We start from the raw sequence: 21,562 nt of genomic DNA on the forward strand, positions 1-21,562 counted from the left end.
CAATAATTTAGATGAAGGAATCACGTAATAAAATAGAAGCAAAATAATCAGCTGATGCCTTGCGTCTTCTCGAGCAGCACAAAGAATATCACTAGAGCAAAAATATAAAAAGAAAGATTTTATAGTTGCTCAGATTTTTGCGTCATTCGATATTAAAATCCTGCCGCTAATATTAAATCCGAGGATCAAAAACATCAGGCGTGTCTCTCGCAGATATAATTGAGAAGGTAATGAAGCCACCACCCCTGATCAGACCGTCGGTCAGCAAAGGCGCTGCGCCACCGGAAGCTATAAACATCATGCGCCAATGCTGGGCGGAAACTGCTGAAATGAGGCCAGACTTTGATGACGTGCACGATCTCTTCAAAAAGCTGAATCACGGAAGGTAAAATCTCGCTCGACACTCTTTAATGTTCGGGCCACATTGTGTCCTTAGAGCAGAAATAGTGGCTAGGGGAGTTAAAAAGCTGCTGAAGTGTATTTTTTCACAAATCTAATAACGTTTCACTAGCATCAGCATTTATAAGAATTTCTCCTGAATTATATCACGTGCGCTAAAAAATTTATTAGTTGCATAAATTTTATACATGCTGATAAGTTAAATTAAGAGAGATATATATCTTCCAGAATAAATTTCGCCTTTTTCTCTCTTTTAAATGGAAGGAATTTAATTATTTTTTTACTTAGAAAAGTAATTAAAAATTAAACTTTAAATTAAAATTAATTTTTTTTAATTTTAAATAAATTACCTTTTTAAGTAAATTTATTTAAAATTAAAATTAAAAATATTAAATTTATATAATTGAATTTAATTATGTTAATGAAAAGCAATATTTGTCGCTTATTATTTTATTTTTTTATTCGACTTTTGGTCCAGTCAATATTAATGTTTATCCAATTCCTCTCTAACTTGATGCTATCCAACACAATATCTCCTGACGACAATCGAAAATACTTCACCGTCACACATATCGCGTTTTATTTCCAGAAAGGTAAACTTTGTGGATACGATGTTCCAAATGCTTGAGAAGTACTCGAACAATTTGGAGGAACTCATTCGCGAGCGTACGGAACAGCTTGATATGGAGAAGAAGAAAACTGAGCAATTGTTGAATAGAATGTTACCTAGGTAAACAATGTACCTCAGATCGCTCTATTTCACAAAACGTTAATGCGATCAAGGTTGACAAAATTAATATCGATATTATATTTTATATATGTTATATATCATATATATATATATATTATACAGGGTATCCCAAAACTCAAATAATAAAAACAAATAATAAAAAACAAATAATCAATCTTTCAAAGACAGATTCCTGAGATCAGAAGACCTGAAGACAATTTTTCCTCAACGAAAATGTCGAGGCACTAATAATTTTCGAATTATAAGTGATTGGAAATAAGGGGTTTTTCGTAAACTAAGCTATGTAGAAATAAAATATTAACAAAACCACATTCTTCGATTAATTTCAAATAGAGTTTACTTTAGTTGAGTTTTAATTTAAAGCTTAATTGCAAAGATACATGATGACAAAAATTGGGAACATGCAAAAAATGTTGGCCTTCATCGAAATTTTCGCTGAGGAAAAATCGTCTCCCAAATGATCCCAGGATTCTGTCTTTGAAAGATTGATTATGAGTTCTGGGACATCCTGTATATATAATATATCACATGTTATTAATATATTGTCGATTTCAATTTACATATAATATATCACATGATATTAATATTACTGTCGATTTCAATTTATCGTCTCGTGTTATTTAAAAATTAAAAAAAAAAAGGAAAACAAAAATGTCGATACACGAGGAAAGTTGTTGCGATTCGTTCGTCTGAAATAAATCGGCGAACTTGGTTGCTCGATATTTTCAGCACGGTCGCCGAAAAGCTGAAGCTCGGAATGCCCGTCGATCCCGAAGAATTTCGCGAGGTCACGATTTATTTCTCGGACATTGTCGGTTTCACGACGATATCCGCGCGCTCGACGCCCTTTCAGGTGGTCGATCTTCTCAACGATCTCTACACCTGCTTCGACGACACGATTAACGCGTACACCGTCTACAAGGTAGATGAAATTTTTATTAAATTTTTTATTTAATCATTTCAAAGGTTTATTAAATTCAAAAGTTTATTAAATTTTCTCTTCGCAAATATGTGTATGTGTTATAAATTCATGGCTACGTCATCGTTAGATGCGAAGAAAAAATTTAATAAAAAGGTAAAAAATGACAATATTTAAATGATAATATTTTATATTAATTAATTCAATGTTTAAAAAATAACATGATTTAAATAAGGGTAGCAAATATCAATTATATTTACAGAAATATTTTTAAGCTCAAGCATTACGAGAGAAAAGTGCTCTTCTATAAATTCAATCTTTTTCGAGATGCAAATATTGATTATCGCTTCGGCGTATTGTTGTGCAACATATTTCTTGAAATGTAAATAATTCCTTGAATTACTGGAAATATTTCTCGACTGTAGTTGGTTGTAAATGCGAGTTTATCTGCCGGTTTTTTAATTGTCATTAACTACGGGATTGGCGTATTCGGATGTATGATTTATAGAATGCCTATTCGAATGGCATAGGTGGAAACTATCGGAGACGCCTACATGGTCGTAGGCGGATGTCCTGTGAGAATACCGGATCACGCAAGCCAAGTGGCAACCATGGCGCTTGACCTGTTACACCAGAGTGGAAAATTCAAGTTGAAACACCTTCCGGACACGCCACTCCGGCTACGCATCGGTCTTCACACGGGTTAGCTCTCTCCCGAATTCTCTAAATAATTTCCATACAATCGAAGCTACAGTACCGGTCAAAAGTATTGCCTCCCATTCTCCAAAAAAAACGCAAAAAAACGCGAGTAAATGATTAATGTAAATAATTTTTCATTTTCTTTTCCCTCCTCCCCTGTTTTGCTCGTGTTTATATAAAATATGGAAAGCTTGAATGATGTATTATTTTTTTTAATTAATATTTATAATTTTTGAATGATCTATTTTTTTTTAATTAATATTTATAATTTTTGAATTAATATACAAGTATTTTAATACTTGTTTTTATTTAAAATACGTTATATTATGTTTTTGAATAATTTTCGCGTTATAAATGGTTTCTATACGTCAATACATAATATATGTTACATAATATATTATGTATTTCTCTCCTCAACAATTGTGATTAAATTGAGATCAAATATCGGTAATAATTTTAAAAATACTATTATTAAGAATACTAAAAGTATATTTAATATTGAAAGCAAAGGGAGATTTTTCGAAAAATCAGAAATTTAATATTTCTGTTATTATTTGTTATAATTTTATTTTTTAATTCTTACTAATATTAAAATAGAAAAATAACAATAATAAAACACAATTTGATAATATTCATATATTTTGTTCCTTAAAATGACAATTAGCTTGTTTCCATAAATGACGCAATACTTTTGATCAATGATATGTCTCTCGCGAAAAGTGCGATAATTTAGAGAAAATTATTTCTGAATATTTTTATTCTATTTTTTATTTCTTATTTTATCAAATATTTTTCTTGAATATTGAAATTTTTTTCTCAAAGAGCGTATATCTATTTCGAAAACAATCAATTTATTTTCACTACATTTTATTTTCTTAGAAGAAATCAAAATTGTGTTAAATTAATTTTCAAAATTGTGTTAAATTAATTATTCTTTTTGTTGCATCGCGATCGAATCTTAGCGTTATACAATATCTAGTAACTTGTTTATTTCTCTTATTCTGCTCAATATCTACCACGATGTGGTTGCGATACTGCAACCCAGATTTTTAATACTGTTATGATTCTCACTACCTTGTTTATCTTGGAAACGTCTTATCGAGAAATTCCAGAGAAAGAGTTTGCACCATAAATATTTGTGTATGTGTGTGTGTATGTGTACACATATACACATACATAAATAATAACTTTGCGGAAGAGCCGCAGGCTCATCAATGACTCCCTTAATTAATATAAATATCGTGTTTACGTATCCAGATAGAAAATTTTGCAGCGAAAGCAAGCGATGGGATAATCGATTAAAGCCTCTCGCTGTTAATTTTCCATTAAATTTGTATGCGTGTGTTAAAAAAAAAAAAGAGGGAGATGGTAAATTTGAATCCAGACCACGCCGAATTACGCAAAGACTCGTGCTTCCGTTTTATCGGCAATTTTTCACGAGATGACAAGCTTCTCTAAAGCGCATTAAGAACAGGAATTCACCCCCTTCACCCCCTTCACCCCGTCTCCCTCCGCAGGCCCGTGCTGCGCCGGGGTGGTAGGTCTAACGATGCCGCGTTACTGCCTGTTCGGCGACACGGTGAACACCGCCTCGAGGATGGAGTCGACCGGGGCGCCGTGGCGTATCCATCTCAGCCAGGCGACGATGGATCGATTGACGCAGGTCGGCGGATACCACATCGAATACCGCGGGCCGACCGACGTCAAGGGCAAAGGCAAGATGCCGACCTACTGGCTGCTCGGCAAGCAAGGCTTCGACAAGGAGCTACCGAAACCGCCGCCCCTCGGGTAAGCTGCGAGAGCGCATTTTCCAAATTCCCTCCCCCTTTCCCCCTCGTCTTCCTTATCCCCTTCGTGCAACGTGTTAAATCACGGTCGGGGGTGGCTCTTGAATTCGCGCTCGGCATTATTAGGTTCGATTTATCGCTGCGAGGGTAGCTTTTTCTTCATATTCGACGCACGCGAGGGTGCGAGCTATCTTTTTTTCTTCTTCCCGCACTGAGAAAATCTGGTTGCATTAATTAGAATTCTGATAGACTCAACCAGTATGTCTGTTGGAAAATGGACGAACCAGAATTCTTGTAGGGATTCTGATGGGAATTCTTGTAGAAATCAAATGAATCTGATTAATTTCTTTCTGTTAAATTTACCAAATTTTCTGGTTAATAATACTAAACTCGCCAACATCAAGTCGTCTAAAATTTTTTCCATCTAATCTCAAAAGTTTGTTTAATATTTTGAATTCCTACAAGATTATTGGATTTAATCCGCATTATTAAATAAATTGAATTCAATCCGCATTATTAAATAAATTAATTTCATGCACTGAGAAAAAAATCCGGTTGCATTAATTAGAATTCTGGTAGATTCAACCAGTATGTCTGTTGGAAAATGGACGAACCAGAATTCTTGTAGGGATTCTGATGGGAATTCTTGTAGAAATCAAATGAATCTGATTAATTTCTTTCTGTTAAATTTACCAAATTTTCTGGTTAATAATACTAAACTCGCCAACATCAAGTCGTCTAAAATTTTTTCCATCTAATCTCAAAAGTTTGTTTAATATTTTGAATTCCTACAAGATTATTGGATTTAATCCGCATTATTAAATAAATTGAATTCAATCCGCATTATTAAATAAATTAATTTCATGCACTGAGAAAAAAATCCGGTTGCATTAATTAGAATTCTGGTAGATTCAACCAGTATGTCTGGTGGAAAATGGACGAACCAGAATTCTTGTAGGAATTACCAGATGAATCTGATTAATTTCTTCCTGTTAAATTTACCAAATTTTCTGGTTAATAATACTAAACTCACCAACATCAAGTCGTCTAAAATTTTTTCCATCTAATCTCAAAAGTCTGTTTAATATTTTGAATTCCAACAAGATTATTGGATAAATTCAATCCGGATTATTGAATAGATTATTTTAAATTCAGTTTGTTAGAAATTAAACTGATAAACAGTGATGCAAGAAGAGGACAGGTCAAACACAAACAATCAGAGAGCTAGCGTTCTCTTTCTGCACTACTGCTCGTAAAAAAAAAAATATACTTTGGATTTAATGTTAATACTAGTTCTTTACATTTCATGGCAAATATTGAATACGAGTTAAGTTAAGAAGCAAGCAAAGAAATTAATGTAACAAGAAATTTGATAGATCCAACCAGAAAATACTAATCAAATCCTTATAGTAAAATATATTAAACGTTCTAGTTATAATAAATCGAGTCTTATCATGATAACTCGAAATTCTTGTTTGATTTAACCAAAATGCCTTCAATCATATACGTCTTGTTGGTACAATTAAACGATTTTTCTCAGTGCGAGCAGATACTATTTAGCTTCTACGAATTGCCGTGCGTCACGAAAGAGAGGAAGAGGGAGAGAGGGGGTTGGGATTTAATCAAGGAAGTTGGTATAACCGTATCCGTTTGATTAAGTGTCAGAAAGGGGCCGGGAAACGAGCTCGGGAGTTTTTAATTATGTAACGATGAGAGGTTGCGCAGGGCCCCGTAGCCTCTTGTTTGCGTCAAGTTTACCTCGACAATGCCTCTCGACTTTTATCTCGCAAGTCCTCCCTCCCCCCGCCTGCCGACTTAACCCCATATATGGTACCTGTATAATTGTTCGACGTATTATACTCAGGAAAGTGATATAACGGCAAAGTTTTTCCTCTCGCACGAGCTATTCTCTTATAATACCCGCAGGCAAAAAGTGACCTACTTGACTGGCGTGCGTTGATATAGGCGAGAAAAAGAATCTGATAATCTTAAAGTTTGCTTCTTTATATTATGCAGGATATTTTCGATATGACGCGCGACCCTTCAGTCGCAGATGGCGGAGTCGAATCTAAGAAAGATAGTCGCACGAGCGGCAAAAGCTATAAACTTTGTTCCGATTAATTTCGAATAGACCTTACGAGAGAAAATTAGAGTCGCTTCGGAAAATATTCCTGCGACAATTCCCTGCGAAAAATTAATCAAAAGTAGATCAATGATTAACGAATACCATGTCGCACTTGATCAATCTAAATAAAGACAGAATTTATGTCTGAATTGTTAATGTAATGGAAAGAAATTTATGTCTGAATTGTTAATAAATTTGGGAAGAAAGCCTATCCTTGTTAAGACTAATGACACTTGATATAAAGTTCAACTGTGAAAAATTAATTTCTCACAGAAGTGTAATATCGAGAATCGTATTTATCCACCGCATTGATTAATGTTCGACAATGCAACCTAAATCTGTTAAAAAATATTACTAAAATTTGCTGATATTTTACAAAACATTTTTTTAAATTTTGAATTATTGATATATATGTTTATTGAAAAATTTATAAAATACATGGAATTAGTCGACCATGTTAATTAAGAATGTTTTGTATGTACAATCCCAGCAAAAAGTACCTGAAAATCAATATTAACGAATATATACACTTTTGGTGTATTTTGATTAAGAAATTGTGTGGAATATTATCATTTGATCTTAGCTTAGTGCAGAGATGTATTTTTTAATATTTATTGCGCTTTTACTGAAATATTCCGAATTTTGTTAATCGAAATGTTTAACTTTTGACAGAGAATTTCGCTTTGTGACAGATACATGGCTAGCTCATTGAATTATATTTAATATTTTTTTAACCAGTTAGTACTTGTATAATATTATTTGACCAAATATTTCCTCTGTATTTAAACTTTTGCATATTTTAAATAAATTCTAAATATTATTTCCGTGTGTTTTGTCATTTGAATCGACGTGGTTATACATTTCCCATAAGAACATGTTAATTCGGTGCAAATTAAAATCCTTATACTTGTGAACACTTTAGTGAATCGATTTAAAAATTGTACTGAAGATTCTAAATATATGTAAGGACATTCTGTACAATTTTCATTAAATTCTCAATATTTTGAAAATAAGTATAAATCATTCTTAAGTATTTTGATAATTAAAATTTTTAGAATTTTAAAAAGATACAGAATTTTAAAAATATTATTTATATTTCAATCAAAAGCTCGAAAATTTCCAGTCACTTTAAGAAGCCTATTTAAATATTAAAATTAACAGAGAAATTATTGAAACAAAAAATCCAACAAATCGTAGTTAAAATTAAACTCAAAATTTTTAGCTCACTGATCCACATCATTCTTAATGCTACGTTTCCCATAAGAACACATGTTAATTCGGTGCAAATTAAAATCCTTATACTTGTAAACGCTTTAGTGAATCGATTTAAAAATTGTACTGAAGATTCTAAACATATGTAAGAACATTCTGTACAATTTTCATTAAATTCTCAATATTTTGAAAATAAGTATAAATCATTCTTAAATATTTTAATAATTAAAATTTTTAGAATTTTAAAAAGATACAGAATTTTAAAAATATTATTTATATTTCAATCAAAAGCTCGAAAATTTTCAGTCACTTTAAGAAGCCTATTTAAATATTAAAATTAACAGAGAAATTATTTAAACAAAAAATCCAACAATTCTAAATATATGTAAGGACATTTTGTACAATTTTCATTAAATTCTCAATATTTTGAAAATACGTACGAAATATCCTTAAATATGTATCATAAATATGCTTTGGTAAAATAACATTTTGATACGAAAGTTTTGCAAGAGGAAAAGTCGTCGAGTTGAAGTATTTTCAATCTTCGCGTATTTTATTCGCACTCTATTTGCTTTCCAGATATTTAATCCTTTTATCTGTTGCCATTCTGCCGGTGCGCTCAGGGAGAACCACGGGTGAGTAGACTCGCATGTAAATGACTCGACATTCGAATCAATCATATTATCGCTTTACATTTGATAAATCTCCCGTCAGATTCATTTCGGCAAAAACTTGAATACATCACGTCGCATCAATATTCAATAATATCATCTAACGTCAATCTCCCGTTTAATAAAATTCGCGTGAAACTTTTTTTTTTCGTCCTTAAACGCGTTGGTGGTTTGAAAAGTTGTATTAAAAAAAAGTTTATTACAAATTGTTTCATCAGTCAGCCGCGTAAACTGAACGTAACGTAAGCTAAAGAGAATGCAAATACGGCGTATGAATAAACAGGGGCCATCAGCATCGGAATGAGCGTTCACGTCGAAACGTCAATTACTCTAAAAGTTGCTCTTTTCACGTTTCAATTCGAATTTATTTATTAATATCCTCCATCTCGAAATAAAATGATTTCCCTCCCTCCGATGTAACGCAATTACATCGTTCCTCGGTTTTCGACTATAATCGCTTTTACAACTTTTCCATTTCTGCGAGCGTCATTTCACGAACGTCACACGACGCTCATGAATAAACACGCATTCGAAACATCTGGGTCCGCCGACATCGAAATGCCGTTTGCATCGAAATGTCATACTTATCTCAAAAATTCTCACATCCGCGTTCGAACCGACGCGACGGGCGGAAAATAGTGATATAAATAAGAAAGATAAAAGTTTGATGTGTATCAATTTTTATGTACTTTGGGGAATGACATAAAACTTGAGATGTCTTCCTTAAAGGGAAACGATAAAAATTGAATTTTAAATTTATCTGTCACGATTATTTCACTTTCTTCTCGCTTCTCGAAACCCCGAAAGAACATTACTCTAGCCAATGGTACAGTGCGCGTCAACGATTCCTAGTCCTAGGCGGGGCAAGGGGAGCGTACAACTGGCCAATCAGCCACTGCCACGTGGCAGTGGCTGATTGGCCAGTTCCACGTCTAGGACAGGATCATTGGCGTGCACTGTACATACCCCTATTTGCTCACGTTCTTCTTTAAATTTCCCAAAGATTGGACGAAAGTCTGATACTGGGCAGTCACTCTCAGAGCGCAGACCTGACGAGCCCGCAGCTGCCGGTGATACCGTCGCAGGACGAGACGGCCGAGGAATCGATCAACCCCGTCGAGGCCGTCCAGCCAGATTATCAGGACTCTGTCAGCAGCAACGGGGTCGCCAACGGGAGTGACAGCCGGGCCGCGTCCTTCGAGGAGGCCTGCGACGTCAGGAGGGTCGCAGTATCCGTGCACGACGAGCGCACCCTGCTGTCGAGCTACTCCTTGAGGTCCAACGACTTCATCGAGGTGTTGCAGGGCAAGCAGGACTCGCAGAGGTCGACGACGGAGGCCGTTCACGGGGGGATCGTGAGCAAGAGCACGTCCGGCGACACCCAGGTCTCCCTCGGCGTGTTGTCCTCCACCGTTTCCGGCACCGACTCCGCGATGACGACCCTCGGCGCGTCCACCAGCTCCCTCACTTCGATCGCCGCCTCGGCGACGTATCGACAACCGCCGCTGAGGCACCGTCGCTTTGGCTGCATCGACGAGAACGACCTCAGCATGCCGTACAATCATTATAGGTGTCTATCACCCAACGAACATCACGGTACGTGTCTAGAAACTTGAATGGCATGTCGGTGTCCAATTTATAGGGACTTGGAATTTATCGCTCCGCAATTGAATTTCCGGATCAATTGATTCGTGAATAGGTGTCTCTTTGGGATTTACATAAATTTATTATTATTTATTAGATCTGGAATTAGGTTAGCTTAGGTTAGGCTAGAATTAGGAATGAAATTTAAAATTCAGGGGATTATTTATCTAAAATATAAATTAGAAATTTCGAAATTATTTTATTGCGTGAAAAAATTTTATATTTAATTGTTTTATATTTGAGGGAGGAAAAAATTAAAATTAAATTAAATTATAAAAAATTGCTACGATAGATACATAAGTGCATTGAATTTTAAATTTAATAATGTACAAAATTGTTCAATTATAACAAGTAATAATAATATTGATCAATATATATGAAATTAAATCGTTATAAGATTGAAAAAGTTTTGCGTTTCTAATATTATCAAAGCAAAAGCTTTTACATTTAATTTGAAATTCCACGTAGGAATGTACGAATAAAATATTTCAAACTCGACCTCAATTTCGATAACGGAATTATTTATATATATTTTTCAAGAGCTCAAATATATATTTGAATTTAGATTATATTTTTATTGAAAAGTGCCGAGACAGAGAGGGAGGGGGGGGGGTGAATCTTTCCCTTTATCGATATTCCAAAAACGTGAGATCGCGCACCGTCGATGGATTTTACATACCTCTGTTAAACTCATTGTTTTTTTTTTTTATTTTTTTCAGTTTCAGGGAAAAGCGTCGGCTGCCGAATGCTCCGGAGGCAATTCAGTCTGGATCGTCCGGACGAGCCGGTGTCAATAATCCCGGAACAATCGCAGCCACAGAGATCGACTCCTCGTCTTTATAAGCAAAATAGCGCGGGCGCGGCCAACGACTTGGAGAGAATCGAGGAAGTACCATCGACAACTCCCAAACCCCACCTTCAGAATTACCGCCATGCGGCTTCCGTTTCCCTCTCCGTCGAATCTCTGTCGTTGCGTTGAACCAAGTCAAATATTAACTTCTCCGATAGAGAAAAACTCTCTGATATATATATATATATATATATATATATATATATATATATATATATATATATTACGAGCACAAAATCGAATGCGGTGCACGCGTGTCGCGCTTGCAACGACGAATGATTCCGTGTTTAATCGAAAAGTGTCGCAATTAATGAAATACGTCTGTCAGCCTTCATTAAGCGTCAACGTGAACGAATTAATCTCAGCTTTCAATTTAATTTATCCTTCAGGATCGCGATTATAATTTTAGTTTCAGTTTTTTATGATAATTCTATCGCGATTATAATTTTAGTTTCATTTTTTATCATAATTCTATCGCAATTATAATTTTAGTTTCATTTTTTATCATAATTCTATCGCGATTATAATTTTAGTTTCATTTTTTTATCATAATTCTATCGCGATTATAATTTTCATTTTTTATCATAATTCTATCGCGATTATAATTTTAGTTTTATTTTTTTATCATAATTCCATCGCGATTATAATTTTAGTTTCATCTTTTTATCATAATTCTATCGCGATTATAATTTTAGTTTCATTTTTATCATAATTCTATCGCGATTATAATTTTAGTTTCATTTTTATCATAATTCTATCGCGATTATAATTTTAGTTTCATTTTTATCATAATTCTATCGCGATTATAATTTTAGTTTCATTTTTATCATAATTCTATCGCGATTATAATTTTAGTTTCATTTTTTATCATAATTCTATCGCGATTATAATTTTAGTTTCATTTTTATCATAATTCTATCGCGATTATAATTTTAGTTTCATTTTTTATCATAATTCTATCGCGATTATTTTTTTCATTTTTTATCATAATTCTATCGCGATTATAATTTTAGTTTCATTTTTTATCATAATTCTATCGCGATTATAATTTTCATTTTTTATCATAATTCTATCGCGATTATAATTTTAGTTTTATTTTTTATCATAATTCTATCGCGATTATAATTTTAGTTTCATTTTTTATCATAATTCTATCGCGATTATAATTTTAGTTTCATTCTTTTATCATAATTCTATTTAAAAAAAAAAAGGAACACCAAGATTGAAAGTCAATCAATCGTTAATCCTCAGATTTGACGCGATCATAATCGGGAAAGATACACATGGACTCGAAAATTCGATCGCAATAAATATAAGAATCGGTGACACGTGAATGATTGCTATCGTGACTCGTTGCTCCGTCTGTGTGTATTCTTATCTGAGTGTACATTGTATCGGTGTTTGATAATATTCGCGGGCAGGGGTGGGTAACCCGCGATTAGAGGTTCCATGATTATAGGCGTTGTAAATGTATGAATAATCGTGAATAATTTGGGGCAAAAAAAAAGTTCACGTAGGACTACACTTAATTAAACGGGCGATCCGCTCTTCGAACTCCCTCCAATGTGTCTGTACCTGTCAATATTTAAACGTTTCACCGGCAAACTTTCGACGAATGACTGTCACTTCCTTGTTGAAACTATCAGTATCCGAAAGAAGGAGAGTTAACTGACGAATAATTTTGGACATGTATCGAATATATTTAAATGTCACGAAATATTTAAAAAAAAATCTAGATAAAGGAGATACATTGAATTTCTAGACCGTAGACTTTATGAGATTCATCTCAATTTCTTTAGAAATGTATTAAAGTGTCGAAAATGTTTAAGGGGGTGATGTATTTCTCATTTTTCAGATTTTTTCACGATATATATATATATATATATGTGTGTGTATTGCGTAAGATCGTTTTTTACCTCGCTAAGAAAAGTTGTCGTAATTATCTATGATCGTAAACTCTCTCGTTAGATGTACATACGTGTCTATGAAACGAAAATCCAAAGTCGACATTAATGAATGGAATTTTAATATAATAAAATCGTCCCCTCGCAGAATTATTATATTAGACTCTTAGACTGTAGAGGGCAAGATATAAAACGAATACTCGGCAAATTAATTCGTCACTTGTTACATAGTTTCCCGATGAAGATATGTCTAGATAAAAAATATTATTGTCTGTCCGATGTAAAAAAAAAAGAGAACCAACGCACTGGATATATATTGTTCACAAACATGTATATTGTCTATGTAATATTTATCTCGGTTATAAGATGCGCGATCCAGTCGACGGGTCGTGTCTTTAAAGATGATTTATCCGGAGGAACAGAGCTACATAGAGAATAATTAGCTACCGTTTCGCGATTAGAGCAACAAGTACTTCATCAGCAGGTACGTAAATATAAATATGAAATATTATATCGTTGTTATTTTTGGCCTAATGACTTCGAGATGGCCGAAAAGATCTTCCCGATCTTCTATTGCATGCGGGTCTTGTGATAGCGAGTGGATCGACGTAAAGCTGCTTCTTCTTAAAACACGTGGGCGTGAAAAGTGGACAAACACCTTAGCCAGTAGGTAAAGACTTTACGTGAACGAGCGGATAAAGCGCGATTATATTTTTTTCACAGCATACGTATTCTTTAATTTACTTTGGAAAGGTTGCATTTTTTTAAAATAAAATGCCATATTTTTGTTTAATATTATTTTTAATATTGCCCATAAAATCATGGCTATTTCTTCGGTTAAATATTCCGGAAAAATTTGATTCTATTTTTTATAGTAAAGTTTAATTAAATTGAATGGAATTTTTGCGAGTGTAATATTTTTAACATGTGACGGGAATTAGCTATATAATCAAGTCTCTCGTATCAAAATTCTGTTGAAATAAAATCAGTTTAAAATTTGCCAAAAAGAAATACGAGATTCAAAATTTATCTTTACAATTTAAAAACTTAATCCTTGAACATTAAAACAAATTAATATTCACGTTGATTTTGGGATATTTTATAAAAATAATATATTATATTTATAAAAATAATATTTTATATAATATTATTTTATAAAATATTATTTTTATAAAATATATATAATTTTATAATTATATATATTTTATAAAAATAATTTTATAAAATGATAATAAAATAACGTTGATTTTGGAATATTTTATAAAAACAGAGAGAGAAAAGGGAAAGGTTACTTTAATTTAGGGATCCGATTTAGTTGAAGTGTCGAGGTTAAATCGAAAGAATTGCGATGCGAGACGGAGCTATCCGACTGGTTCTTTTAATTCGTCGCTTTAGCAAGCCTCTTATGGTCGACGAGCCAAAATCAATCTTACTCCACGTCTCGGATGACATAAGAAACGACAGACCGGTTTGGGGAGGGTTCTCTTGTACATTTCGCGTCGAGCGAGAAATCGCGGATGTGACTCGGCTTTATGACAGTAAAAATCACGCCGAGTATCACGGATGACAGAGCATGACGTAAACATCCGGAGATTTCGAATGATCATGATGGACGATGGTTTGATCGGTTTTCCAAACGATGGGACGTGTCGTGGCTAAGGGGCGTATTTTATCGTTAAAATGGAAACTTCAACATAGTTTCTGTGACTGTTTAATATCTCGATTTGAGAGCGTGATTATTTTATTACAGCGTGAAACAATTTTTAAAGTTATTTTTATAAGGTAAAAATAATAATACAGAAATCATGTGAGAGTTAAATTAACATTTGTGCTTGAGAAAAATTCTATTTATCCGAGTAAGTCTATTTTTTAATACAAGTTTGATTGTTGGAAAGTTAACTTTTTTTTTTATAATAAAAACAAGATTTATTATTGTTTATTTTCAACACTTTTCGAGACATGTTATATAATATCGATTTATGCTTGCGAGTAAAATTAATTTTTCAATATTATTTATGTAAATATCAAAACAAGTTTGTCCCCGTTTTCAACGAAAAATATATTTCAATAAAAATTTAATAGAAATCTTAATAAAAATTCCAATAGAAATTTGCTCCCATTAAATTAAAATATCAATAAACATTAAATCTTCTCTTCATCTCGCTATAATACTTGACAATATGTAATTATAACGTTGTACAATCACACGTTCTACCGAAATATATTCTACATTTCTTCAAAATCTTCTTCACAATATTATAATTCACTAGATGCTTCAAATTTAACGTTGAGGGAAAAATCCACGTAATTAGATTGAAGAAAGATAGAGAATTAAAGAAACTAATAATCCGATAATGAATCCGATGAATACGATCCTTAGCCGCATTTCGACTGACAAGGGTGATAGGAGAGGCACCCCCTTATCGCGGACGACAATCTCCATTGCGCTAATCTCTCATCTCTTTGTGCTATCATTTCCAACAATCGCGCGAGAACGCGGATTATCCTGCTAACTAGTTTCTAGTTGGAACGGAGGGAGCTGTAAGTCGCTTTTATTCGGATTCTCGAGTGTTTAAAAGCGAAATGATTGATCTGATTCAACGAGAATTCGAAAGTCAGAATTCGTAAAACGGGTGTAATTAAAGAATACTTTGAATTATATATTTCGAGTGATGATTCGTGTCGCCCATATCAACTTTCCGTCTCTATTTCCTCAGTCAGTGTCTCCAATAGAGAGTATCGGATATTGTTTGTTAGTAATTATATTGAAAAATTAATAACTATTGCTTTCACAACCATGTCAGCTTTGTCCTACTCAAATTTTACTTTAACTTTTTTTTAATTTAATTATTCAACATTACGCGCAACTTACTGGAGGATCTCGCAAATTGAAAAATTCTGATTTTAATAACATTTTACATGTAAGAGAGAGAAAGAGAGGGAGGAGGATTAATAGATAAATGTAAAAATTGTCAGTTACAGTCTGAAAATGATTTTGAGGGGTGAAACCGGCCTTTTCGAATATCACTCGAGATATCAAAAATCATCTTATACAAAAATTTGTAAATAATAAAATGAAAAAGAATAATCTTAAAGAAATTTTTTCAAAATTTTTGAAAAAATGATTTTATTAATGCGGTTACGTAGAGTGAAATTTTTATAAATACATTGATATATAACATTTTTTGATACCTGAAATAATTTTCGAAATATAGCGAGAAAAAGCCGCTCGAAATAAGAGGGGTGGCTTCATCCCTTGAAATTATTTTTAAGAATCGCAACTAAAAATTTTCAAATTTTATTTATCCTCCCCTATTTTCATTAAAATAACAATTTTCCAGTTTACGAGATTCTTCTGTTAATAATCTCTTGTTAATAATCATCTTAAATTTCCACAATTAATTTGAGATTATCACGAGATTCAACTGTAGGATTACATCAACACTGTTTCAATAATTCTGCACTCACAACGATCCAATACGTATACGATGTGCCACCTCGTTAGTGATAATACTTTTGGCTGTATCCAACGTACAATAAGCGTACAGGTGCGAGAAAGAAGCGAAACGGACACGTTGTACGCTCTCGGAAATTTTCACGGATGCGTCTTATTTATCTTGGCGATAAATAAATAAGTAATTAAAGCGTGTCATCGATAATAAATCATACTCCCGAATCAAAAGAGATATTCCTCGAGCGGGATAAAAATTCCCCCCTCGTTTTTATCCGCGATCCATGAGTCTCGAATCAAACGTGCTCGTCGAGCTCTCTTATTACAACGCGTAGTGGATTACCATTCGATTCTTTCCCAAATGCAGCCCCTCCACGCGGTCGGTGCTAATCCGGACGACAATCGTTAAGGAATATAATCGCATTTTTTAACCGTAACGATAATTGTACGATAATTTTCGATGACTGTCGCTCGCGAGAGAGCGAGAATTCCATGTGCGACGCTCTCGCGACGTAAGAGATATACAGGGTGTCCCAAAAGTCACGGACCGGTCGAATATTTCATAAACTATGCACTTTAGAAAGAAATGTTTCAGACAAAAGTTGAAGGCTTGAAGGGGGCCATCAGATAGTGACAATGATTTGACATGGGAGAGTCATTTGGGACATGGGACACATGAGTCATTTGACATGGGAGAGTCAATTTCTTAAATGGAACTCCCTATTTTTTATCCTAATAATTTTAAATGGAACTCCCTATTTTTTACCCTAATAATTTTATGTACAAAATAATGAGAGAAATTAATTGATGTAAAGAAATACATAGTTGTTTTTAAGAAAAAAAAATATATAATTTGCAATTAACAATTATGTAAAATTACGGTAAGATAATCGAAAAATGAATATTTTACTAGATATTTTATGGTTTATGCGAAATTAAGAAATGATTTCAAGCCTTATAACTCGACAAGTACTCAATAAAGAAATACTTTATTATAGTGTTTTGGAAAGCTCTCGGGATAAGCTACACGAATATGTAATAAAAAATAGGGAGTTCCATTTAAGAAATTGACGGTGTTCTTCACGTGACTTTCAAATGACTCCCCCATGTCAAATCATTGCCACTATCTGATGGCCCCCTTCAAGCCATACAACTTTTGTCTGAAACATTTCTTTCTAAAGTGCATAGTTTATGAAATATTCGACCGGTCCGGGACATTTGGGACACCCTGTATATTTAAGAAAAATATACTCGTGTACGGCGAGGCCGGGCCCACGTACTTGACGAATATACGTACCTCAATGTAATTCCTGTAGTCACGTAGTCACGCTAATGTTGGCGATATAAATAGTACGTAAGTAATCTCTTTAAGCGACTCCACTTGACAGGCATCCTGGAATCACGCGCAAACGACTGTACGATTTTCGGAAACGCTTGATTGACTCTTTGCAAGTCTGCAAGTTTCGTTAGATTTAACGTTATTATTATCCCACTGTCTTTATAATAAATGTCCAACGAAACGTGATAAGAAAGTTAAATAAATGAAAGATTAATGGATGAACCGAAGTTTAATTTCAAGATTCGTTTCCATCCACTTGGACTAATTTTACTAACGAATCCAATTACCAGAGAGCAGGTACTCCAAACTTGATTATCATGTCTCATCCTGAATTTTTAACTTCATCTCATACACCTTTCGTTCGATTACAATTGTTTTAATGGAATAAAATTAAAATTAAAAACGACAATTGTCGAATGAAACAAAAGCGCAAAGGGTTGATACGTTTTTCACGAGGGTGCCTGTTGATCAATCTATCGCAAGTGATCATTTTTTTCATCAGTAGCGTAGCGAACGTCCATCATTAAATTGTTTAATTAATTAATAAGGCACCTTAAATTGCAATTATTCAATAAATGATTGAAATTATCGATAAACAAGCAGTATGTTTTCACATGTCTCACAATAGACAGGTTGAAAAAAAATCAAGTGTCACGTTCCTCTGTCGAATAACATTTACTTAAAATATTTGAATAAAATATTGAATTTAATTAAAATATTCGCGACGCTACTGGTTATTGTTTCTACATCTATATCTGACTGTGAATAGAAGAGAACTTAATTGTACGTATGAATGTGTTACATGTTAAAAAAGATGTTATCGCAAGTGGATAATACACGCATAGCATTTAGCGAAATTGATGGCGAGGGTTGGATATTTGTATATTTCAGACGCATCGTGCGATTATATACTCGTTATTAAAATTTCAATGTTACTCGGTAACATCTTCGGCAATAAAGATAATCATACGGCCATACGATTGTTCAGTGAAAGTCTAGTTTTTTTTTTTGCGCAAGCCTTCTCAGCAATTTTATTACTCCGAAACGATTGGAGTTTTCCAATAGCAATTTATAAAGGTCAATAGAAAATCCATAGCAGAATTCTCACAGAATGGAGAACGTAAAATAAAAATTAATTAACGATATAATCAACATGGACAATATTAATTAAACGTTATTTAAATAAATTATTATTTCGCAACAATAATTTTTATAATTGAATAATATTATATTATTGATTACAAATTATTATCGTGAAATAATTACGTAAATTTAATTATTAATTAAAATTATTCCATGAAAAAAGTTACCAAAAGTGAAATTTTTATGTCAAAGTTTTATGAAATATTCTGGATTAAAAATATTAATTTTCTTTCTTCGCACATTTTTTTAATAAATAGGAAATGTGCGTAAATAAATTTTGAATAAATGATTAATACGCTCCTGAATATTTACAAACCATGATTTATTAGTTTATAACATTGGTAACAAAAATAATTCTTTCTTTTGATTATTATCGCTAAATAACGTCACGCTTATACTTAACTACCGGACTGAGATTCAACACGATGCACGCACATTTTTGGCTGTTCCTCGAGGTAAAACAAGGAGATCAAATCGATCGAGTGTACTCCGGGATTTACCAGCCACTGCAAAGAAAAATTAAAACAATTGTGCGACAGATATAAAAAATAATTTCTTGCTAGGGCAATCAAACTTGTATTGTTCGCATTTAAATAAAAAGAGCTGGATTATTCTAGACATCTCATATTGCAACTCTTTCGAAATCAAATTATCGTTTGCATCATAAAACGAGCTTCATGTTCAATAAAATAAAATATAACAGAGACGATTTTAGTATTTCTCGATCGTATTAATCGTTAAAAAATATGAAAAAAGCGGAGCAATTGGTTTTCCTTACCCGTAGGAAGTGTCTGGTTGCGACCAAACTGGTCCATCATATTCGATATGTGGTTTGTATATAGGTTTGGGAACGATTTTCTCGATGTAAACGGGTTTTTCGACATATTCCACGTATTTCACTGGAGGCGAAACGTAAACATGATGAACTTCCGGTGCGCTGAAGTAACCGGCTTTATAACTAAAAGTGAAATAAAAAAAGTAAATTAAAAAATATTCATCCAATTGTAGGAATATTGGTATAAAATGTATTTAGCATTGAATTTTATTTTTAACGATTACAAAATTAATTAAAATAATTGCAAAAATCATTAAAATAATTTTGAAAATAATTAAAATAATTAAAATATTTTATATAATATATAAATATGTATTATACAAGAAGATACAAATTTTAATATTCAAAAAAATGATGAGATTATTTTTTTCACACGTCTGGGATATTTATATTAACTTTATATTATTATATATAATTCTATATTTATATTAACACACTCTATATTACTTGTCACGTTACTCTCTGCTAATTGCAATCTCTATTAATTATAATTAACCTATAATATAATATAAAAATATTATTGATAAAAATGAACAAAAAAAAATACACAGATAATGATTCAAGAAAAGATATTACCCTTTCGCAACCCCAAGACCGAAACCAACGAGGCCAGCACCGAGCAGTTTCTTTTTCAAAAACAGAGTTCTCTTCTCCCTGGGATGTATCGTGCCATCATCGACCTGATTTTCGATAGCGACACTTTGGAGGTCCAGCGATTGTTGATTCTGTTGAACAGCCTCTTGCGCCGCTGCTCTCAATACGAGAAAACAGCCGACAGCGACGACGATGGTGGCAATAGTGCAATGCATCTGTCATCATAAAAAAATAACTGTATAATTTGCATTAAAATTTAATTCACTTCAAAATAAATTCGCAACAGGATACAAAGTTTGTTTATTCACCGAACAGCATTATAAGTGATAACGCAAAAGTCCAAGAGACGTGACAAAATTGAAACTAATTTATTTTAAATTAAATTAATTCAATTTAATTAATTTAAAAATAATTTAATTAATTTAAAATTAATTTAATTAATTTAGAGTTAACGTTATTAAATGATTACAAATTCACACGTATCTTTTGCACACAAACGCGTTACCGGAATCGCGATTAATAAGGAAAGAGCGGATTAAAAAATTGACTTTCCCTGGGCCGTTCAAAGACGAGAGAAACCGGTTCCCGGCACTTACCTTGCCTCTCAATGCGGTAATGCACGGTAGCGATTACAGTGATGATACACCGCGAGGAGGCCCGAGTACTGTGACTTTTGATCGAGGGATCGTTCGATTTTATACCGACTTGCCTACCGCGCCGCTATTTGCGGTTGGTACCAACGCAATTCCGGAGTCGGTCCTCTCTTTCCCCTTTCTCCCCTCTACTATGACACTGTACGGCTTAATAATGTCGGGTTGAAGACGATTAAATCTATTGTGACACCCGGAAAACGCATCGTTGCATGCATCATGATAGGAGAGCAGGCTCTCCACCAAAAACTACAGTTCAATCTTGAACAGTCTTCGAGACACGAAACTCCATGGGAACCCCCCGGATCTGTCAAACGATTTTTTTAGGTGAGAAGAAATAAGTTTATACTAATTGATTTTGAAAAAAATGGTCTTATTAAGGTTGCACAAGACACAAGACAAGACAATATTCGTAAAAATATTGTATTGAAAATTTTCAAAAATTTAAATCTTGTCTTGGTCTTGAGTGAATATTGGTAGCAAAAATCTCGTCTTGTATTGTCTTGTCTCGATTTTATTAACAATTTTTTATCTAATATTAAAAAATTATTTAAATAACATTTAACATAATTTTTGTAATATAATGTGA

At 33.2% G+C, this 21,562-nt stretch overlaps 2 protein-coding genes across 2 annotated transcripts in view; one reads left to right on the top strand and one right to left on the bottom strand.

The window, feature by feature from the left end:
• The window catches only part of LOC105250130 (retinal guanylyl cyclase 2), a 72,203-nt gene extending 60,979 nt beyond the window's left edge, over positions 1-11,224 (top strand). Inside the window, exons 16-23 of the mRNA XM_011256074.2 lie at positions 214-385; positions 989-1,129; positions 1,880-2,072; positions 2,600-2,771; positions 4,286-4,556; positions 8,516-8,527; positions 9,567-10,159; positions 10,927-11,224. Of these exons, the coding sequence (XP_011254376.1) occupies positions 214-385; positions 989-1,129; positions 1,880-2,072; positions 2,600-2,771; positions 4,286-4,556; positions 8,516-8,527; positions 9,567-10,159; positions 10,927-11,186 (1,814 nt within the window). The 3' untranslated portion in view covers positions 11,187-11,224. The remainder of the gene's footprint in view (positions 1-213; positions 386-988; positions 1,130-1,879; positions 2,073-2,599; positions 2,772-4,285; positions 4,557-8,515; positions 8,528-9,566; positions 10,160-10,926) is intronic.
• A 7,971-nt stretch (positions 11,225-19,195) lies between these two features.
• Positions 19,196-21,224, bottom strand: LOC105250129. The gene is made up of 4 exons (XM_025410484.1): positions 20,920-21,224; positions 20,306-20,538; positions 19,673-19,852; positions 19,196-19,400 (listed from the first exon to the last, which is right to left on the bottom strand). Exons 2-4 carry the CDS (start codon positions 20,536-20,538, stop codon positions 19,391-19,393), a joined length of 423 nt encoding a protein of 140 aa, XP_025266269.1. The 5' UTR covers positions 20,920-21,224; the 3' UTR covers positions 19,196-19,390.
• Between the last annotated feature and the right edge of the window lie 338 nt (positions 21,225-21,562).

Source organism: Camponotus floridanus, unplaced genomic scaffold (genome assembly GCF_003227725.1).
Source record: "Camponotus floridanus strain SB8 unplaced genomic scaffold, Cflo_v7.5 scaffold32, whole genome shotgun sequence".
NCBI lineage: Eukaryota > Metazoa > Arthropoda > Insecta > Hymenoptera > Formicidae > Camponotus > Camponotus floridanus.